This window comes from Meleagris gallopavo, chromosome 1 (genome assembly GCF_905368555.1).
Source record: "Meleagris gallopavo chromosome 1, MGAL_WU_HG_1.1, whole genome shotgun sequence".
In the NCBI taxonomy this organism is placed as follows: Eukaryota; Metazoa; Chordata; class Aves; order Galliformes; family Phasianidae; genus Meleagris; species Meleagris gallopavo.
Window position 1 is genome coordinate 52,933,594 of NC_139404.1, and position 22,849 is coordinate 52,956,442.

Below are 22,849 nucleotides of genomic sequence, written 5' to 3' on the forward strand. Positions count from 1 at the left end.
GTATGTATTTCTGAAATTAAGATTTATACAAAGAAGACATTTTAGAATCTTCTAAAATAATTATTCGCCTCATTATCAAGCAAGACAAGCTTTTGGGGCTTTGTTTTGTTTTAAATTAGATTGTAAAGTGATAGATCGATGACAAAACACATATAATGCAAAGAAATAATAAAGACTGCAGCAGCTTGATGATGATTTGATATCTCAAGAAAGTGGCTGTGCTGTAATTTCAAGAAGCTCAACAGTACTTTGTGTAGTTCGATCCGCCTGCCCTCCCATTTAATCAAAACAAACACTATTTGTTTATTTGTTTATCATAATTGCCATCAGCTAACAATTAACCAGAAATAGAAGCTAGTATTATGCTTTCAGTGGTAGGCTACTTCTCTACTCGTTCCACAACATCTAAGCAGTGTAAGAACTTACCTAGCTCTTCAAGCGATGGGACACCGTATTTCTCATCGTGGTCATCAGAAACTGGAGTGGTGCATTTCTGCATTACCTCTGGGGTTATAGTCTCCACTGGCATCTCCAGTGGTTCCATCCTACTAATTAGAGTCTGGAATCGTTTGTAAGTAAGAGGTGGCTGTCCTCCATTTAATTCTATTATTCTGGTTTTAAAAGGAAAAAAAGAATAAAAACAAAGTATGTTAGACAACAGGATACTACAATTATTTTTTTCTTTTTTTTGTTTGTTTGTTTTTTAATATATACATCTAGACACACAGAAGAAATATTGTACTATACAGAAAGACAGATATACATGATAATCCAGACAATTTGAAACTTAATTCCACACCATCGTTTTTCCTCACTGGGAAAACATAATTAAACTGTTTAAAACCAAGTTAATTAATCTTAACTTCTGGGTTGAGGAAAGTTCCCTAAGAATGAGTAATGAATGCAAAAATCTTGATGAAAAGAAAACATACAGATTAACAAAGCAGCAACAAAGCAGAAAGTCCGCAGCAACACAGGTGAGTTAGCATGATCTTATTAAGATGCATCCATCTGCAAAAAAATACAGCATTTTTCTACTCTGGCATTCAGGGCAGAGTTGAAATTAATAGCCGAATTAATAGTGAGAAAAGGTTAGGCTGCCATTGATGTGCAATGACTTGTCAAAACACAGTTTTCACATTCTGCACTGCCCACCCTTAAATCTGCAATCTTGGAAACAGGAAAAATTCAAGAAATAACTTAAAGCAGTAAATAGAATCAACTGCTCACTTAAGGGCCGTGGAAAATGAGAAGGAATTTTGACAGAGGGGTGGATTTTAAACTTAAGATTTAAAAATAGCTACTGGTTTCAAATCAGTGCAGTAATTCCCTTCCCCCCAGTGTATCTAGCAATCTCCCATAGATGTGGCTTACAACAAACACTAAACCCAGCATCTACCATAACAAATTACTTAATGTTCAGAGAAGCCAAGTCATATTTTTGAACAGTTTGCAGATTATGTTTCTATAATAAGGAGCTAACACTAATCCATTTAAATAGATCTGTGGAATAACAAACAACACATTAAGTAACACAACACAGGGATATCAAATAATCCTCAGAGCATTACTGGATACATAACTTCTAGAAAACAGTTTTGGAAAAAATTGAGGACCTTTTGCTAACTTGTATAGAAATGAAATTGAGACAGAACAAACTAAAACTAAACAAAAACAAATACCAGCTGTCAGAAGTTACAGTTGTTTGCACTGCTTTACCATTAATTCAGAAAACTAACATTATTGTCAAAAAGAACACAGAATCAAGGCTACATTTCATAGTTTTCTGTATCAATTTTGGAGTTGCAAAATTCTGCTCAGTGTGCAATAAAATCTGTATGAATAGATGGAAGAATAAAAAATATAAAACAAATGTGTAGTTAGGAAGAATGAAAAGCGTTCTATATAGAAATGAGCACACTCTATATAGAAGATACTATATAAAGACATACTTTTTTCTTTTATAAAACCAGAGGTAATGGTAACTTACTTGTCTAGGTCGTATAACGTGTGAGAAATTCTAACGATGACCTCCACTCCAGCTTCACTAGCCAGCTTCTTAATTGCTGCATCTCTCTCCTTCCCAAATGGCTCAGAATCATATTCAATAGAGAGTTTTGCAATGCTCCATTCCTGAAACACAAAATAAATATGTGGTCCTTCAGCAAACCAGCTGATTGATAGAGTGAGGAAAAGAAGAATGGAAAGGACATGTTGTAACACCAACTATTGTCTGTGGAGAGCTGGTAAAATACACAAAGGTACAAAATACAGAGATATAGATACCCTGACTGACAAAAAGAGCAGCCAACGTTTTGGCATCTAGATTGGAATCAGATCAAAAAAAGCTTCTATTGATTTGTCTTGTTACATTTCCATAGAAGATTTGAAAATTCAGCTTTAACTTTAGGATCCACATACTTCAGAGTCATAACAGAAGGGAAAAATGACACAGGCTGTTTTCTGGACATTTTTGAGTAGCGGTTGAGTAGTGTTATCTTGCTGCTCTGCAAGCTCTTCACATATGCCTGTTAACTTTAGCAGCAGAGCTGAAGTTTCTGGAGAGAAACTAATTTGAGGTAACCAAATTCTTCCTAAAGCAGCTTCAAGTGTGAAAGGGGAGAAGCAAGTAGCTTCCCTTGCTAAAATCAGACACCACATATTTTTCCTTCCTGTTCCAAACTCTCCAGCCACCAAGTCCTACAACTGCTGTAATTAAGCTCGCAGCAATGAGTATGGGAAAAGAACCAAAGGAAGGCATCACTCACAGCTGTGGTTTCTGCAACAGCAGAAAATGGGTAAGGTGAAGCGTTGCACAAATGATCCTACAAAGACATCTTGTCCATCAAACTCTAAAGAAACACTTTTCTAATCCCAGTTATCTTAATCAGGAGACCTAAACACACCAGCCAGACTATTTCAGAGAGCTGGACTTATACCAGAGGCACAGGAATACAACACTGTTAACTTAGGGCATTGCTTCACTTCTAGACTCTTTAGCCCTCACCTAGATGGAGCACAGGTACAATACTTAGGATAAACCACTCTACAGAATGCTTGGCATCCTTCCACCCTTATACCTGCCAACACTGACACAGCAGGCCCCAAACCCTTTAGCAGCCTCACTCACTCTTACACGATGTTTATTTTACATTTGGTGGTGTAAAAACCATCCATTTGACAGTTGGCAGCACATTTTCTTAAACCCTTCTTTCCTCTGGCACATTGAAAAGAAAATCATGAAAAAAGCATCCAAGGGCCAGAGCCACACTGCACTTCTATCTCTGTGCACTACTCCAGAAGATGACGACCTACTGCGCTTTCAATAGCAATACTAGCAGTAGTGCTGAAATGGGTGATACTGAATTAAGTCTTAAGGGAAGCAAAGCTGTTCTGAGGGATTGGAAGTGGGCAGGAAAGAAGAACACAAATCTCTCTCTAGCTCTACCAAAAGTCCTAGAGTACTTTTAGTCCTTTTTAACAATTAAAATATAATCAGTGCTCTGTCTTTTGAAAACATTAACCTTCAATCTGTGAAAAGGAGAGCCTTACTAAAAAAACAGCCATGAAATATTCACCCCCAGGCATCTTGGATTAGGTTTCTGACACAAGAGTTTACAGAAATTCCACTACTTCCTACCATTATTAGCTTGAAGATACCACCTTTCAGATAAAAAACTAGTGTGTCAGAATTGTTGCTCACCTTTATGAGACTTTTAATGAGAATGATCTGAAAAACTTGATTCAAGGTTCCACATCACCCATTGCAGGGCAAGTACATGATGTATAGATTTCTGCTCTGGCACAAGAGGCTATGAGAGAAACTGTATGAGATACAGTTGATATCAAGGTAGACTTCAGCCAAAAACCTAACACGTCCAAGAGATAAAACAATGCCTCTTATTTGTCTAGCCTGGTGTTGAAGCCTGGATAATTAAATCTCTTGAGAAAATAGTCTTTCCAGAAAAAGACATTTTTTCCAATCTTGCTTATCTCAGTCACCTCAATCCAGTCACTCCATAAAACCTTTTAAAAAAAAAATCAATATGCAAAGCATATTGAGCAGCCTGGAGAAGAGAAGGCTCCAAGGAGACCTGATAGCGGTCTTCCAGTACCTGAAGGGGACATACAAGAAAGCTAGGGAGGGACTTTTTAATAAGGGTGTGTAGCAACAGGACTAGGAGAAATGGCTTTAAACTGGAAGAGGGCAGATTTAGTCTAGATATCAGGAAAAATTCTTTACTGTGAAGGTGATGAGACACTGGAACAGGCGGCCCAGCAAGGTTGTGGATGCCCCCTCCCTGGAAGCATTCAAGGCCAGGCTAGGGATGGGGCTTTGAGCAACCTGGTCAAAGGGAGGTGTCCCTGCCTATAGCAGCAGCATTGGATCTACATCATCTTAAAGGTCTCTTTCAATCCAAACCTCTCTTTAATTCTACGATTCATTTCCATATCCTATTATAGTATTACTTTAAACACACTATTACCCAGGTAAGAAATTACTATCAGTAGCGATTTCTCAAGTTTTGATTTCTTGATAAAACTCTTTCCTTCAAAAAAAAAATTAAAAAGCAATTTATGATGAAAGGAGTTTGATATCATAAATTACCCTGTAAAGAACGGGAATCTGACGAAATAAAATTGTAAATTCTCAACTTTAAAGTTCAACTTCACCATTTTCATCAAGAAAAACTGCAACTTATGCAGAAAAATATTCTGAAGTATATAGAAACAAGAGAGCTAACCCTGCATTTTGATTAAGCCTATCTCCAGTGAAAAATGTAGTGAACCACTTCTTATGGCTAAAAAGCACACCAGCGACTTGGTCTAAATCAAGCACTGCTTTTACGGGTCAGACTTCGAATCTCTGAATTCACATATGCATTATTTCACAGGGAACCCAGAAGGAAAACTTAGACCAGGACCTACACATAGCAAAACATGATACGTTAGTTCTATTTCTGGAGAGGAAAAAAAATTAAAACTGTATAGTCTAAGAAGAACTTGGGTCAGTTGATGATACACACAGTAGAGAGGGAGGGAAATGCAAATATTAAAAAAACCTGAAACTGCAAAAGCGTTTAAGCATTTGCATGGAAAGCAACTTGCACTTAAGTATACTAGTACAGGAAATACTTCCATTTGAAACCAGTTTGACAGTCATATGCATGGACAGAAACAAACTGTAGGGTAAAAAGAAAACTGTATTTTATTTGTATGCATTTCTAGCATTTACCTTAAAAAGCCTGGGGAAAACATCTGCTGGCTGTCCACGAATAACAAACAAACGTGAATTCAGTTTCCGTAGATTGGCATCAAGATCCTCAAGACACTGAAGCAGAAACCTGCAAAGAAATGGAAAGAAATGTTTGCTTTCTGAAGTAGACAAAACAACTTCACAGTAGAAGCAGGGATCAAGAGGAATAGCCCATCTGTTATCAGATCTTCCATATTTCATGCGTATTTTGATGATGCATGCATGCATGTCCACATCCTAGTTACACTTAGCTTACAGTAATTCAATAGCTCTTACTAAGCAGCACATAATAAAAAAAATAAAATGAAACTGAGCTCTCATTCAAGTTTTCACCTCAATGCTATTCAGTTTTGGAACACATTAAAACATAATCAAGTCTTAACTGAATCTATAAGTGTCTTGTCACCCTGAAGGGGGAAAAAATAGCACACCACAAAAAAAAAGGAGACAATCAACTACTGGCATACAGCAATGAAACTTAATCCAAGTGCCTCTTACAACATAGGGGCCTGAACTGTTACTAAAAACAGCACGTCAGGAGACTAGATGGTCAGAAGTATGCCTTCGGCCTTCACTTATAAAAATAGCTCTCCTTCTAAGGAGAAATGTCACAAACCAGCTATACCCTCCCTTGAATTTGTGATGAGTAAATCAGGAAACAAGAAAAAAAAGGGGAGAGAATGGGGTTCTGCAAATCTGCAAGTCTTCAGGTGAAACGGGCATTTGCACAAATGATGTTGAGGCAGATCTATACAACAAAGAATTATTAGTGGATGCAGTAATTAAAGGTAACTGATAGTCAAGATTGTTTGGGAGGAGACAAAAAAACTGACAAGAAAACTGTGGCTGGTGGACACTTAGAGATGATGGGGATACTCAGATGAGCATCCCAGTCTTCTCACCAGCATAGTATTTTCCCCACAACATTATCTATGTGATAAAAGTAAGGTTTTAAGTAGGAGCTGTTCAAACCCTCTACCACGATGAGATCACTGCGCCAAATCATGTGCTAACCAGGGTAGCTGCTAAGTTTTGTGCAGGCATGTGTCACTGGATTCCCCACCATCAACCAAAAGTGATACCCTGAGAGGCAAAGGAGAGACTCTCCTGCTGGAGGCCATCATTCCTATGAGGACCTGCCATACCACCACTACACGTAGGTGGCACAACAGCTTGAGACCAACTGAGGGAAAACACTGCCAGGGAGACTCTGGGGATGTGGCAGCACAGGTGCAATTATGTGGAGATGCCCGCTGAGCTGCAGGTGCCCTGTGTGGTACTAAGATCGGGCACCCAGCAAACAGGACCACCGAAACACCTATTTCACAGAACGAATTACAAAAAAATAACCCATTGCAATTAAAGTGCTATAGATTCTAAGAGGGATAACACATACACAACAGTTGTAAACCTACTGAAACTGTGAAAGAAGACTTTTTCCTCTTACGTTTTCAAGACATTTTACAATAGATAAGTGATGACTAACATTTTTTCCTTAAAAAGTTGGAGGTAATGTATGAAAAAAAAACAGTATGTACATGTCCAAGAACTGCCAGAAATGTATGGCTCACATGACCTGAAAGGGTAACAGAAAGCAAGTGACAGAGGAAGCAGGTGTGTAAGAGCACAGCAGCTTCTTTACTGACAACTAGGTTACGTGTTTAATGACAGGAAGAAAAAATGATGCCCAATTCTCTCACTTTGCTAAATTTTCATCCAAAAAAACCTCCAAGGCAGTTTGACAATGAAGTAAGATACGCTGTTTCTAAAAAGAAACATCTGTGTAGGTAGTCATTTTAATATTAGATTCCAGAGTAGAATCGCATACACTTCTATTTAAACAGAATGTGGGCCCTATAGGCCAATGTTGCTTCCAGGCCTATTCTAGAAAGTACAGACTGTTTTTCTGTTGTCATTTCTGTTTTAAACTTGGAATTACAGTTCTTATCATGAATTTTGTCCACTTCAATCTTTCTCAATCTTGCTTCTCAGGAATATACGTGTTCAGAAATTCTTCACAGTAAGACAAATTCTTCACTATAAACACAAACTATAGTACCCAGATGGCTTGGAATACTACAAGAGATTTATTTCTGTTTGTTTGATTTTAAACTTCAAATCACAGAATATAGGGGAAAGGTATTAAAGGAAACTGACAAAATAAAATGCTCACAACAATTCCAACACAAAAAAAATGGTCTCAGGAAACAATTTTTTCCTATCTACATCTCACTTCCCCCTATTTTCTCAACCCACTTTCCTCCTAACTGACCACAGCATACAACTTTAGTCTGGACTGACACAAAATCTCATTCAAGATCATGACAAGCGCTGACCCAGTCTTCAATTCACATCCAAGATCCCTAAACTTGCCCTTAATACCATTTAATCTCTATTTTGTTGTTTTTCCAAATCTTCTCTACTATCTTTAATATCTCTCTATCTCCATAAAACTTTCACGTATGTAAAAAACCAACAGTCTAGACTGGAGTTGTGAAATACATGGAGGAAGAGAGAGGGGAGCTGGGGGGGGGGAAATGGGACAGGGAAGAAATTACACACTCTGCTATCTCCTCTCACACAAACAAAAATTGAAGCAAACCAACCAAGTCCCAGCTTAAGCTGCACGACTGTCACTGAGAACACACTGTTCGGAGATAAAGACCAAATTAAGCCCTAGTGACCCTGTGGTATTTGTAGTAACAGCAGTGCAAAACAACACTGCTTTTGAATTGGAGAACAAGGGTTCAGTTTACAGCAAACTATTACTCAGAATGAACGTGCAATTTATTAAGCCTATTTGTACCTTCCATCTGGTCCAGATGTTTTTAACAAGATGTGCTGCAAACGATGAAACTAATCTATTTTGTTTTCACCAACCACATTCATGCAATATCACATCTAAAGGGCACTTTCTCATTAAAATTTGAAAAATTTTGTAAAAAACAAACAAACCAACCAACCCTTTACGCAGTTTATTTTGTTTTGTTTTGTTTTTTACTTATACAGAGGCTGTAGCACCTCTTCTACGAAGAATGATTGAGGGAACTGGGTTTGTTTAGCTTGGAGAAGAGAAGGTTCCAGTGAGACCTCATTGTGGCCTTCCAGTGCTTGAAGAGTGTGTATGAACAGGAGGGGGAATGGCTGTTTACGAAGGTGGGTATTGATGGGACAAGGGGAAAAGGTTTTAAACTGAGACAGGGGAGGTTTAGGTTAGATATTAGGAGGAGGTTTTTCACACAGAGGGTGGTGACACACTGGAACAGGTTGCCCAAGGAGGCTGTGGATGCCCCATCCCTGGAGGCATTCAAGGCCAGGCTGGATGTGGCTCTGGGCAGCCTGGTCTGGTAGTTGGTGACCCTGCACATAGCAGGGAGTTGAAACTAGGTAATCATTGTGGTCCTTTTCAACCCAGGCCATTCTATGATTCTGTGATTTTCCTTGCTCAATTAGAAGCAACAATTTAAGAAGGCTAGGCAATTTCTAGGCATAACCACTACCAATAAATCTGTAGTTGAATCAATAACTCATCATAACCTAAGTACCCATCTTTTTCATGTATACAGAAGTTTGATTAAAGGCATGCTAACATCTAGTTTTGGATACACCTGGGCACAAATTACTTTGAATTAATAGTTCTACATTTCAGGATTCCTGCTTTCATCTAACATGCACTTATGTGAAAGAAGCTGACAGTCTTAGCTCCAGCAACAACCTCTAAGCCCATCGTTTCCTTAATATTGGCATAGCATTATAATGCACACCTGAACAAATCAATGTTCCAGTGATAACGTATGCACGTACATCAGGGGAGAAGTAATAAGGTATCTACAACATGCACCTCCCCCATATTAAGCAAACAAAAAAAAACGCTAAAACAGTAATTCTCAGCACTCTACGCACTGTTACAGTGCATCATTATGGGATCATTTTGGAAAGAAGAGTTACAGAACCACTTTCCAGGTTCCACTTTGAATGGTAGCACTTGACTACATGTGAGCATGGTGGTTCTGAAGAACCAACTCCATGCATGAGTACAACGCAGAACAGCAAGATGCAGGCATCTTCCTCAACTGCAAGCGTCTAAACAGGATTGGGAGCAGCACTCTAGCACAGACACAGCAAACCTATTTGAGTCTTCTCACCAAAACCATCAAAAACGTTCCCTCTTCAGCTTAACATACTTCAAAATTAGTCTGTGAACTGGAACAGGCATGAAACCCTCTAATCTCATTAAAAAGTAATCTCTCTTCAGTATATGAACTCCTGGAGCAAAGTTTGCTAACACCAGCTTTGAAGTAACAGTTATTAGGCTTGAACTTCATTATACTTTTCTCCCTAAGTGTGGCAATTAGGAGCTATTTAAACCCTATAGTAACAGGTCATGTTCCTGAGTCTGCAATCTGAAACAACTTTGTCCTCTCAAAGTGAGAAAGCACTTCCTTTATCGCTTTGAGTAAATATAAGAAGTGCACAACCTAACTTAGTTAAAGAGGCACAAAAAGGATGAACAGATTATTTTAGCAGGGAAGAGCATCAACCCATGTTTCTTCAGCTGAACCAAGCGTTCCATCCCTCTGCTAATGCTGGGGAGCAGGAAGGGATTGACATAAACTAAAACCTGTTTCATTCCTCAGTCACTAAATATTTTACCTATGACTGCACAAATTCCAGCAATCCATCCAAAATACTGTTGAACCAGTATTTCTGAATGCCTCCTTTCTAACCAATAGTCATCAGGTCAAGTCCTTAATTTTCATCTCTCCAACAAAGAAAAGCAGTGCCACACAAGAGATTTGCAGCACTGTGGTATTCAATCACCACTTAGGCTTTGTCTCTCAGCATTATGTTATGCAGCCTAGTGGTTGCTGGCTTTATTTTCCTATTCAATTTTTCTTCAGCTTTTCTATCAGATACTGCTTTGTCTTTCATAAAGAATGGGATTCAATAAAAAGAAAGAATATTACACACTGCAGAGCATCAACCACACCTTTATATCTGAATGAGTACAGTTTGCAGCATTAGGCTCTGACTGCATTAACAGATCATGTGAACGTGTACCTTTACGCATGGAAAGAGATTTGGCCTTTCATACATATCTTCTGTTTTGCCCTACGTTCACAGTTGGATCAATATGAAATTCCAGTATCGCTTAGGTAAACACACTTCTCTGATTAGCTTCTACAAGATTTCATCTAATACTGCAACTGTAAAACACTGAGAAGTACCTCAAATTAGATATATTTAATATTTTATCAGTGCATTTTCCTGTTTACCACTAACCAATGCATCTTAGACAGTGCAAGCAGTATATTCTTATGAAACCATAAGAAGATTAAGCTCAGACAGGATTTAATTGTTATGTACACTCCACAGCATCCTTTGGCAGCTTGCCATAGCAGTATTTTCCTGTTACCAAATCAAGGTCACATAGAGGCATATCTTATTATATTACGTTGTTTCAATGAATACAACATATTACTTAATTTCCCCAAAAGATATACAGTCATACCTTTGCTAGTGAGCTTATACACAAGAGCAAGAAAAAGTAGACTTTATTCAACAGTGGATACAGAAGTGAGCTGGCCACGGAGCTAACTAATCTCCTTCAGATTTGCTCCACAGACAGCAGAGAAAGAACGGCTCCTTCACAGTGCAACTCAGGACTTCAGCGCCTTTCATAACTTGGTATGAGCTGATCCATGCACAAACCAAGAAGTGCATCGCTGGCCTTTTTTTCTTCTGGCATTGACAACTGTTATTATCTCTAAGCCAAAGCAAAGCAGTGATGGATAAAGGAGACAAGATGCACCCAAGCTCAAGTAGAGCTGTGGTATGCATAACTGATGTGAAATAAGCTCTTAAAGAAAAGCAAACACCACCACAACAAATTAAACTCTTCAGAAAAGCTTGAAAGAAGGGGTTTCAAACAATAAGTATTGCTTTATAGTGGTTAATCTCTACACGTGTTCAAGTTGAGTCCTTTTCAGTGGATCTTCTGGAAGCTAAGCAGCAAAGACCATCTCATCATGTTGGACATGAGCCAGCAGTGTGCACTTGCAGCCCGGAAGGCCAACTGTGTTCGGGGCTGCATTAAAAGAGGGGTGGCCAGCAAGGAGAGAGAGGTGATTGTCCTCTTCTACACGGCTCTTCTGAGTCTCCACCTGCAGTACTGCGTCCAGGCCTGGGGCCCCCAGTACAGCAAGGATGTGGAGCTCTTGAAGCGGGTCCAGAGGAGGGCCACTAAGATGATCAGAGGGCTGGAGCACCTCTCCTGTGAAGAAAGGTTGAGGGAACTGGGCTTCTTCAGTTTGGGAAAAGAGAAGACTCCTAAGAGACCTCACTGTAGTCTTCCAGTGCTTGAAGGAAGTGTATAAAGAGGAGGGGGGACAGCTGCTGTTTACAAGAGTGGATAGTGATAGGATAAGGAGGAATGGTTTTAAACTGAGATATTAGGAGGAAGTTAGATATAAGGAGGAAGTTTTTCACTCAGAGGGTGGTGACACACTGGAACAGGTTGCCCAAGGAGGTTGTGGATGCCCCATCCCTGAAGGCATTCAAGGCCAGGCTGGATGTGGCTCTGGGCAGCCTGGTCTGGTGGTTGGGGACCCTGCACATGGCAGGGGGGTTGAAACTAGGTGATCATTGTGGTCCAAGTCATTCTATGATTCTATGATCTCACATATGGAGTTGGGTGGAACTACAACTACAACACACAATGCCATTCTATTAAATAAAACAACAAAATAATTTGAATCTAATCTAGCTTACGCTAAGACACAGATCTACTATTTCCTTCCATACCATTCTCATTAATTTCTTCACAAGTGATCTACCTTTTCAAAGGCAGCACTGCCCAAAGGAAAGGAGTACACAAGAGATGTCCTATCAAAAGGTGTCCTAATTCAAGAGACATGCATAACCTTCTCAAAAGCAACCTACATTTGGCTCCTATTTTGTGATCCCTACTGCACAGTAAATAGGGTATCTAGTCTTTGTAAAGATCTGGATCTGAGCTCCACACTTAAAGAACACCTATTACTCATCCAGACTCATTCCCATTTAACAAGCAACAAACAACTCAAATTACTTGTTACAAAGGTCAGCTTTCTGGTGATAAGAGATTAACAGGCTCACAGTTCAAGTCTCTTCTCTGCAGTCTTCCACTCTAACATACGTACTCTGTGTTCATTTTTCTCCAGCTTCATAATCCCAATCTGCTGAAGTCCTCATGACTTGACTTAATTCCTTATGCTGACTCTTTTCAGAATGAAACTGCTTGGATCCATAGAAGAAAAGTCAGGAGCAAGCAACCATACCTGCAGTGTGGACAGCTAGGAAAATAGGACCTAAAAGCAAATTATAAAATGTAGCTACTTGACAGTACAGCCATGTTCACGTTTAAATAAACTTACAGCTCCCTATTCTCATGTACCCACATAGCCTTATTTAAATGAGCTGCTCATAAGGCTTCATATAATTAAATCAGAGCTGGCCTTATTTTTATTCCTGTCACTAAATAAAGCAGTTCAGTCAAATTACTCTCCAGAATCCAGGAGAAAATAACTGCCAAGGCTCATTTCAGAAGAATAAGAGAAACTGGAGCTCCAGCAAGGCACAATCCCGCAGCCTGATTCAGAAGGACAAGTCCCATACTGACCCTCACTATAACACAATTTTTAAAACTTTCCTTACATTGAAGTAAGCTTTGTAAGATTACAATTATTGCTAATAAGATTTTACAAATTTTACCAAAAAAAGAAGCAGTGAGTAAGATAAATATATTTCTCAACTACACCATATAAATCACAAGACTCTGGTTTCCCATATCAGAATGATCTACTACACCAAATGAATAGATTAAGGGTAGAGATGAAGTCAACTAACATACACAAGAATTAGCAGAATGCTTGGAAGACAGAAAATATCTAAAGTTCTTCATTAAAAGCAACTGGATTTTATCTATCGCTGGCCTCATGCTGGTCAGCCATTCAGCATCACCCTCATTTCCTACTGCTACTCTAATGAACCAACAAGGCCAAAAGCTTCTGAATGGGCTGTTGAAAACTGAAATCCCATCTGAATACGAGGTAAATGAACAGAAATCTCACATTTCTAAGAAAAAAATAACGAAGGAAGAATCTACATTTTTAAGAAACATCAAAAACCCCAAGTAACAGCTTTGTTTATGAAGCTGCACAAATTCAGAAGTGTGCTTTTGCGTCCCCAGCTCTCTCCTTGTATGAGCAGGCAATGGTTCCCTTCACTCCCCAGGGGCCTTATATATCAAAGTCAGAAACTGACAAAAAAGGATGCACTGAGCTCAGTAACGTAAGCGCTGGCATACAAAACCAAAATGTAGTTCATGGGATAATAGCTGAAATAATAAAATCGAGTAACATCTAGATAAGCATCTAGATAAACACTATCCAACCTGCCTGTTGGTTAGGACCAACACCAAGGTCAAGGAGCAACATGTAATACTTCACTTGAAGAAACTGAATTTAATTTATCTAAATTAAGTTATTGCAGTGGTCCACTTAACTGTAGTACATCACTAAAAAGTGATATTCAACCACCTCTCAAGAAGTAAAGATGGTTCAGATGAATTATTTTATGAAAAACGCAGTCTTTATAAGAACTGCATTTTTCTATTTTAGCTGTCTACCCATCGCTTTCATTTGAAGCGAATGAATTGCCAAAGAACAACAAAGAACATCATCAATTCTTGACTTCTTGACTGTAGAAAGAATAACGGCAGACAGCTGGAAAACAACATCCTCCACACTATCAGTTTTTTCCAGTTTGCTTGTGCCAGGTTCAGGATTAACAGCACCACAGAAGATGCAGTAGGGAGCATTGCCAACATAAACGCAAATGGAAGGCACAGGACGGGACGCTGTAAGCCCTCCTTCCCAAAAGTGGATAACTTTCAGCGAAGACAAAGTGCTTAAAAACCAAGAAGTACAGTGAAATATCAAGCAAACTGCTGGCATTCCAGGAAGGAGATTACTCTCTTAAGAAACCGTGTATGTATTTTTTTGCTTTAAAGCTGTTTCCATAGATGAAAGTGATAGAGGAACATTTGTAGCTTCTGAACTAAAAACTTGCTTAATCACTACTGATGATTATTATTGCTATGCAGAGCCTCACACAAGAGATTTTCCTTCTCCACTGGAGGTCAAACCGAAGGAAAAACAAACCTTATTTGCTTTAATCCCCACACTTCAAGGTCAAGGGAAAAAGATAAGGAGGGAAGAAAGAAACAAAAAGAAGCCTCCAAACTCCGCAGCTTCCATTACTGCATTGCTCATAACCCGATCATTTCCTTATGCCGTTTGTAAGAACATTTCAATATGAATCAACAAAAATAGTTTCTTAAAGTAGGTCGTTGCTGCAGCAACCAGTTGGCTGTTTGGACTACTCCCTGCCACAATGACCTACTTTTCTAGTTATATGTAACTGTTATAGTAGGAGCTGTAATTCTAGTTCACTTCCGAAGGGTTGCGAGAGGATTTATAACTTGCAGTTGAACTTTATTCCTAACAAAGACAGATAAAAGCTGCGAGCGTTTACCAGAAGCAGATGGGTTCTGTTCCTGTGTCGTATTTGGAAGCGCTGCCACCAAAAGGTTAAACGAAATCTAATACTCTAAAAGCACCGAGCCAATATGCAAAATTGGGAGCTGACAAAAAATAGAAAGGGAAGCTGTCAAAACGAACAGCTACTTGTGAACTACGTGTTCCAAGGCAGCGCCAATGTCTGGCAGCAGTCTTTCTATACAGACAGGCTGCTCAGAAACTAATAAACTCCATCTAGAGCTGGGATTAAAGATCATTTTAAATCTGCACAAAAGGCAAAAAACTTCTGTCAATAACAGGTAAAGCTAATGCATTTCTGAACCGTATTTAATCCTGCAGGAAGGGTGCAGTAGGAACATACAAGGATACAACCAAACCCAGGAAGTAACACTGACAAAGACTTAACTCCCTGCTTGCTGTTGCTATGGATGGGCATTGTCCTTACAACAAAGGAAAAAAAGATTACCGGTACTTCATTGAACTGTATCCTAACCTCGAGGAGAAAATAAAGATCATCTTTGTAGTGCTAAGCCCACAGAGATTCACATTTCAATCACACTGACTTGCACTTGGGTATTTTTGATTAATCTATACAACCCCAAGTTCAAAAGCTTACACTCAAGTTAAATTTTATGAGGTAAGCATAAGAAAATATCACTTTCAAGGGGAAGTCAACACAGTCCAACCGAAGGCAAGCTATGTATTACCATCCAGCACATCCTAATTAAAACCTCAGTAGAAAGGTTCTGACACACATCGCTCATACTACAAATGCAGGAAAACAGTGCACATGCACCACATTCCTCCAAAGGCTATTTGACCTTTAGTCATCTTAAACATTTTAAGTTCAGAAGGAAGAAAACCAGAACCGATGACAACAGCACTGCAAGTGGAAAAGTTCTTGAATTTTCTCTAAACCTTCATTTTTGGAATAAATCACGCGTAATGATTGTACTCCTGCAAATATTACTCTCCTCAAGCAGAACATCAAAGAAATAAAATATAAATATTCACTTTACCAGCACACTGGATGAGCAGTACAACAGCAACCAGAGCATCTGCAAAGATAGGATTCTGGAAGAAGGATGTAGCAGTAGAAGATAAAAATATTAAGTCATTAAAAAAAAAAAAACACAACAGAAAGGCTGTTGCTGCAAGAGCAGCATCCGATCACTAGTAATGCTGCTCAGTTTGAAAGCCTGACCTCCAGTGCCAAAACTGCAAGGTCTGTTGTGCTGTCTTCTATAGAAGAAACACAGAACTCTGGTAAGACTGTCAGTAAATGCAGAACTGAAGAACATTTCTTTGGCAAACTAACAAGTCTCAGAGCTGGCAGTTAAAAAAAAGCATGGTGGAGATTTCATGAATGTCACCCGACAAGTATCCATGAGAAACAAAACCAAAATACAACCTCACCTCCACCCAAAGACCCCTCTGAAACTTGGATGATAAAGATTCCTCTTTAGAATATTTTTATTTTAAAAGCATATCTCAACTTTTCAGTTTACGGTCACACCTCTCCCTTGAGAGCAATAAGGAAAACAGCCATCCATCTCTGCTAAAAGCTGTGTTATCCTCTTTGTATATTTAAGACAGTTTTAAGAGACAGTCACCGAAACCCAACCAGACGCATAAATACACTCATAGAATATGCCATTTGTTTATTCCCAAAAATGTGAAATGAGAAGAGGGGGAAAAAAATAAAAAATAAAAAAATCCCTCGACTCCATGGAATTTATTAGCAAAAATCAAACCTTCAGCTCAGAGGAAACTCACAACAGATCACCACAAAGATTTTTCTCCGTTCTTCAATTCATCCAATGTACTGGAGAACAAATATAAGCTATTTTTAAGGTCAGCTGCTCTATGAGCTGGAGTGCCACAGTTCTTTAAACATTTCTCCTGTACTTCAGAACCGCAGAGGTTGCAAAACTGCGATAAGCTTGCCGTGGTGGTGTAGTGCATAGCATAACTGTGACTGTTTGACACACTACGCACGGCATGAAGTGGCCTACATGGAAGAGTTACCTATCAATGTACTTGGTTTTCCCTGATAATGGCTGCCCTCTTTTCTTTTGATCCCTCTTCTGCTATTCCAACACAAGACACACAGCAGTTTATCCTTTACCTAGAAGGTAAGCAGAGCATTGGCATCTTCATGAAGAAAAAAAAAGTTCTGCAACTGCTGGCACGCATAGACTCTCTACTGCAAAAAAGAATCAACACATTTCCCAGACCATGGGTTCCACACTGTGGAAAGAGACATCACATGGTCAGGGCTTCCTTCTAGCACTTGCACATTTACAGAACCCAAACTGCAGGACATTACCTTGATGTAGCACCTAGCTCCACACGCTACAAAATACAGCAGATTACAACCAACATAGTTACTAACCAAACCTTTCAAGTGCAAACATGATGAAAAAGGTAACAGAAATATCCAAGTACTCATAATAGGAGTTGTTTCTAAGTAGCTCATGCCATAGGTATTTCCTCTCCGTTAGCGAAGAATCAATAACAATCCACATTCATGCTTTACAGCTTCCAGATTTTTTTCCCCGCCCACCCAATATTTCTGGTTTTCATTTGTAAAGGACAAAGGAGTTTGTATCCTGGGAGGAATTAAACACAGCACAAGAACTTCGCAGCTTTCCCTTTTCATGGGTGCGCAAGTCACAAGCATACAAACTCACACTGCAAGGTGTATGTGACTGAACAGGAGAGGAATCAAGGAACACGGAGGTAATGGAAGTTTTCAAAACAGGTCCAGATTTCAGTTACAGGAAGAACTAACACAGAACTCAAAAGCTCAAATGCAAACATGACATGCTCATCACTTCAGAAGTTAGATTTGCCGGAAATAGTTACTATCCTGATCAATGTCCAACTGACAAAGTCCCTTCCCTCTCAGGTACTTTGAACAAGTTCCATCCCACAGCAACAAATCTGTTGCATCAGCACTTTTCAAGAAATTATGACTAGCAGTTTTGATACTTGAACTGCCTTCTGAAGCCACAGTATGAAAACCCTATTTCCTACTCAAGGCAGTCAATATAGACATTCAGACCTTCCAAACACTAGTGCGAATTAAAAAGAAAATAGATCTGAGTTCACAATTCAAGGGAAAAAAAAAAAAAAGCATATTTTGGTAAGTTATATCAACTGCAGCTCTGTTACTGTCCCCAGCAACACCTACAAAGCTAACTTTTTTTTTTTTTAAACTGAGCAATTAGAGTGCTCATAACTGCTCCAAAAGTATACGCACTCTTGCTGCAGTTGTCTCCATTTACACACTCAAAACACAACTCTGCAACATTGACCTATTTTCCCTGGTCCTTTCTGCAGTATCCTTTAGTAAACCTTTATCCCAGTGAAAAGCAACAGTCACATGCACATTAAACTCCAAAGTAGTGGAAGCAACTGCTTAAAGATGACCTGGAAAATATATGGAGGCTTTGGGGTCAGAAGAACATTGCAATTATAGTTCACCCGTTGTCCTAGATTGCAAAGAACCTGAAAGCCACAAGTACATGAAAGCACATGAACTGACCATGCTCCACATTTCAAGTTGTGAAAACTTAAAGAATGTTTCACCAAAATACCCCACAGTTCATACCACGCTAATCAAGTCCTCTCTAGATGTAACCACAGGAACTGCTATCAAATCTGCTAAAAGGTAATATGCAACATACTAAGCCTATAAAACACAAAGCCACAAACTCCACATGGCTTACACAACCAATCCAGCCTTAAACTGACTGCTGCCTTTTGAATCTGCTATGGGAACACTAGAATCACAAGAAGCCCTGAAGCGAAGGGTTTCTTTCAGTACACAGATTAATACATTACAGACCTCAGTGCCACTTCTACACTGAAAAAACGGCTGACTTCACCAGCAGCTTGACCTTCCTCCTATCTCCTGTTATATAACTGACCTGAAAGCCTGCCAGGAACTGAGTGGGTATGGAAGAGAACCACTTTCCTTGAAAATAAGGCTTTTATTCTGTAGATTAGCTGTCATAAATGAAACAGTTCAGGTGGCACAATGCAAACAGCTCTCCTGCAATATTTGCATAATGAAATACGTTTCAAGAGTATCTGCTATTTGTAGCATTTAAGACATTTTTCACAGGCTGAAGGGAAATATACTTTCTTACATGAAAATTGAAGAGAAAGACAAATTAAAAATTTGTCTTCAAGAACTGATGCAGAATTCACTGATAATGTCACATGTTTATCAGTTAAAAACAAATCTGTATTCTTGACTGCATAAAAAAAGCTGTCTGCAACAGATAGCACTTGAGTGAGGTTTGTCACCCTCTCCCCTTTCCATGACCAGAGGACATAGCAGCACAAGCTACAGAACATTACCTCCCCCTAATCAAGTAAAGAATGCAGTTTATTGATACTTCAGTACAATAAGACAAAAAAAATTCTGGCCCTAAAGAAGACAAGTAATCCTATGGACTTGTTTCTAGAGCACATCTCCCTTGATCTCAATCACAAAGTCCACACGCTCCTCTTACATATCAAGAATAATTTACTCAGACCTTCTCCTGCAGTCCTTAAACCAGTAGATCCACGGTATAAAACCAGGTCTCCAAAACCGCTGCTTTACTTGAGGAATTAGATTCCTGCAAGATCCTTCTTGCAGCCACCAAGCACAGTGTATAAAGGCTGACTGGAATTGTTCTGGCCTAAGATCACCACCCAGAAAAAAACAACGTATTGAGCACTTTATGTAAGATTTGGTTTGCACTACCACCCGCTCTGCCCAGAGCAACCAGCACAGACTTGTCTCCTGGTCTAATAACAGTTACGTTACAGAATCTGGTGATACAAAGCTATTCACCATGAGAAATATGCAAGCACAGGGTAATTTCTCAGCCAGCAGAGTTATTTCTCACCTTCTGATAGCACGATAAAAAAATAAATTGGACCTTTCTCCTCACACAGGAAGAAGGCCAGTACTTATTTTCGACAATAAAACTTCAAAGGGGATCAACAAATGGAGACACTACAGAAGAAGCCAATAATCACCTTCTGAAGAACACCCAGTGGTTACCACGCACAAACGTCACAGGCTACAGTTACACGGTCATCTCCATCCACAGCCAAGCCATGGAAGGAGGGCACCTGTCCCTCCCACTCCTGCCTCTCCACGGTTACCACCACCACCTTGTCATGGCACAATCTAATCCTACCAAAAGCAGGCATTAAGCTGTCCTCGACAGCCCAATGAGCTAACCTGGTTCACCAGAGGGCTGCGCTGGCAGAGGGTGGAACCAGCCCTTTCATCAGCAGTGCGGGATTAAAGCTGCGAGGACATACGTCAGCACGGCTCAGTGACGTACTTTGCAAATTACAGGACTAGATCATGTAACATAGTAAAATATAGAGGCAATTGCTGCACTGTGGGCATTTTTAGGGTAGATGTGCCCTTCTGGGAAAGAGGGCAGGTGGGCAATTTATGGTAGGATGCAGAGCGTTTCCCCAATCCAACGGGATGGACCGTAATACTCTAACCTTAGCGAGTGACCTCTAAAAACAAGTTACTACTCCGAAATAACAGACTTGTAAATTTACAGGTTAATCACCCTCAATTTAGAGGGCTGGCTGAACAAAAGTTCTGCAAGTTACGCACTGAACGGGCACTGATGCAACTCACTGAAAGGCACGACAGGTATGTCTGCAACAGTGCACGAAAACCCTGCTTCACCTGAGGACCTCGTACACATGAGCTATAGCAGCTGAGATTGGCTCATGTAAGAGGAACCCCAAGAACCTACAGAATATACATGAACTAACATTTCTCCAGAGGCTGATGCACATCTAGCTTGGTACGTGAAGGACCACAAGTCTCGTCATCTATGTACATACTTTAGATGACTGGCTTGATGTTCAGTATTTCATAAAGAGATTTTAATCTTAAGCGTCAGACCATGAAAACAGAGGGACATTCACTGAATCAGGCCTGTTTATTTTATGTGAGTGGTAGGAAAACAACTGTCAATAAAATTATTTTGAATGATTTCAATATTAAACTGTACTCTGTCTTTAGTTCTAGTGTCGTTAGATAAGCAAAAACTGCGTATTATTATTTGTTAAATTTGGTGAAACGCTCGGTGTGGGAAAGGGAGTTTGTTTTTGTGTACCTGCTAAAACTGTTAGGGAGCATCCAGAGGGCAAACCACTTCCTTCATGACCTGAAACTACAGGCGTATTCTCAAAACCAGATGTAAAGAACAGCAAAAGTGAATTGATGCCTCAAAAAGATGCTCAAGCATTAAATTTTCAAAACAATCTTCACTTCCCATGAATTGCAGTGAGTGTCCTGGAAATTAAACGTTTGTCTTGGTCTTCAGTTTTTAATACGTTTTGAGGTATAAGCATCAAAAAAGATCACGCCTCTTCCTTCTCCTAAATCAACAGGACTAGCTGGCATAACAGCAACAAGCCTAGCAGGATGCTGAACATATCAATATTCTCACTACTAGATATATGAAACACCTTATTTCTCTTCTTCTAAAAAAGAAAGAGACTGTATACAGAAATGATTAAATAGGGAAGTTCAAGAATTGGCAAGATTACATTATCCATCTTGTAAAATCAACTACCATATCAAAAACGTACACGCAGACTCAAAAAAAAAAAACCAAACTAAGACCAGTAAATAATTAGCCAAAGTAAACCCTTATCCAGCAACTAACAGAATGTTTGCATTTCTTTTTCCATATTTTGATCAGGTGCCATTTTGTACAAGAACTAGGGCTAAAGAAACCCTCCCCTAAATCATGTCGCTCACACGAGATTCCATTCTGCTTAATACAGAAAAGTCTGTGAAAACATGCCAGCACATTTTTTCTTATGTAGGTAATGGTTACTTGTTTGAGTATGTAAGTTACATTCTCTGCCTATTCTGCAGGCACAATTAGATGCACACTTGTGTCTGGTGCCAAAAGTTTAAGGGCAGTTATCAAAATCTGAGCAGTTTTCTATCTAGCATTTTTCCTTAGCATTTCTCCATCGCCTTCTTCCTCATACTGGGTAACCACTCTCATGCAAGACTTTATCTGTGAATGATACAGGAGAACTCATTAGACGGGAAAAGCATGTCTCAATGGAAGTATGTCGTCATGATTTATTTAACAGCTCAAGAGAATGAACAGTAATAAGAAACTGAAGAGAACCAGAAAAATGAAACAAGTTGATGAAGGCCCTCGTGTCTGTTACATAGCATTCATGATTTTAGAACAGGTAGGCTGCATGCCAGCAGAAAGGAGGTCAGTAAGGCCATGTGACTGCTTGGTAATTAGGCTTGCTCAATAGTGCAGTTACACAAAAATATTAGTTCATGAGTGTTACATGATTGTTTAAAGAGAAAAGTTCATCAGAAATGTATTCAAGGTTGCAAGATTTAAAACACATTTTCAAAATGAACCATAACTGTTGAGTCTGCAGAGCAACAATATTGTTTCCAACAAGAAGATAAACCTCCTGTTTTCCTAGCATTCTTACACCGTTTTCCTCATGTTCACTGTTAGTTCATACTTCAACCTCCAACAGACAAGAGTTTTGCTCAGGTCACTGGAACCATTAACTCAGCATAACATAAACTCTTGGTGTAAACCTACCCAAACCAAGGAAAGATCACAGTAAAAATACCACAAGAGATTAAATCTGACTCATCTTCCAAATGCTGAGGGGTTTCTGCTCCTAATCTCAAAAAATACGCATTTTTGACCAATGCAACACCCTACAGCACAGACATACAAGCATCTTGCTAACAGTCATCCAGTGACCAAGGAGATAGAAGTGTTTGGTTATCAGTTACAAGTGCAGAACGAGACTGGCAAGCCAAAAAACCGCATCATAAGTCTCGGGTATGCATGCTATGAGAGTGTGCATTACCATCAGTTAAAAATAGCTCATTAAAACCACTGGAACCTCAAATGGACCCATTCCAAACTATTAAGCGTTCATTTAAATATGATTTTATGGCACTCATTCT

At 39.3% G+C, this 22,849-nt stretch overlaps 1 protein-coding gene across 2 annotated transcripts in view; it reads right to left on the bottom strand.

Moving 5' to 3' along the window:
• Nucleotides 1-22,849, bottom strand: part of CRY1 (cryptochrome circadian regulator 1) — a 34,717-nt gene that overhangs the window by 9,766 nt on the left and 2,102 nt on the right. For both annotated transcript variants that reach the window (XM_085227614.1, XM_085227606.1), the window contains exons 2-4: nt 5,237-5,345; nt 1,991-2,133; nt 427-611 (exon numbers count right to left, since the gene is read on the bottom strand). In XM_085227614.1, the coding sequence (XP_085083740.1) occupies nt 427-611; nt 1,991-2,133; nt 5,237-5,345 (437 nt within the window). The remainder of the gene's footprint in view (nt 1-426; nt 612-1,990; nt 2,134-5,236; nt 5,346-22,849) is intronic.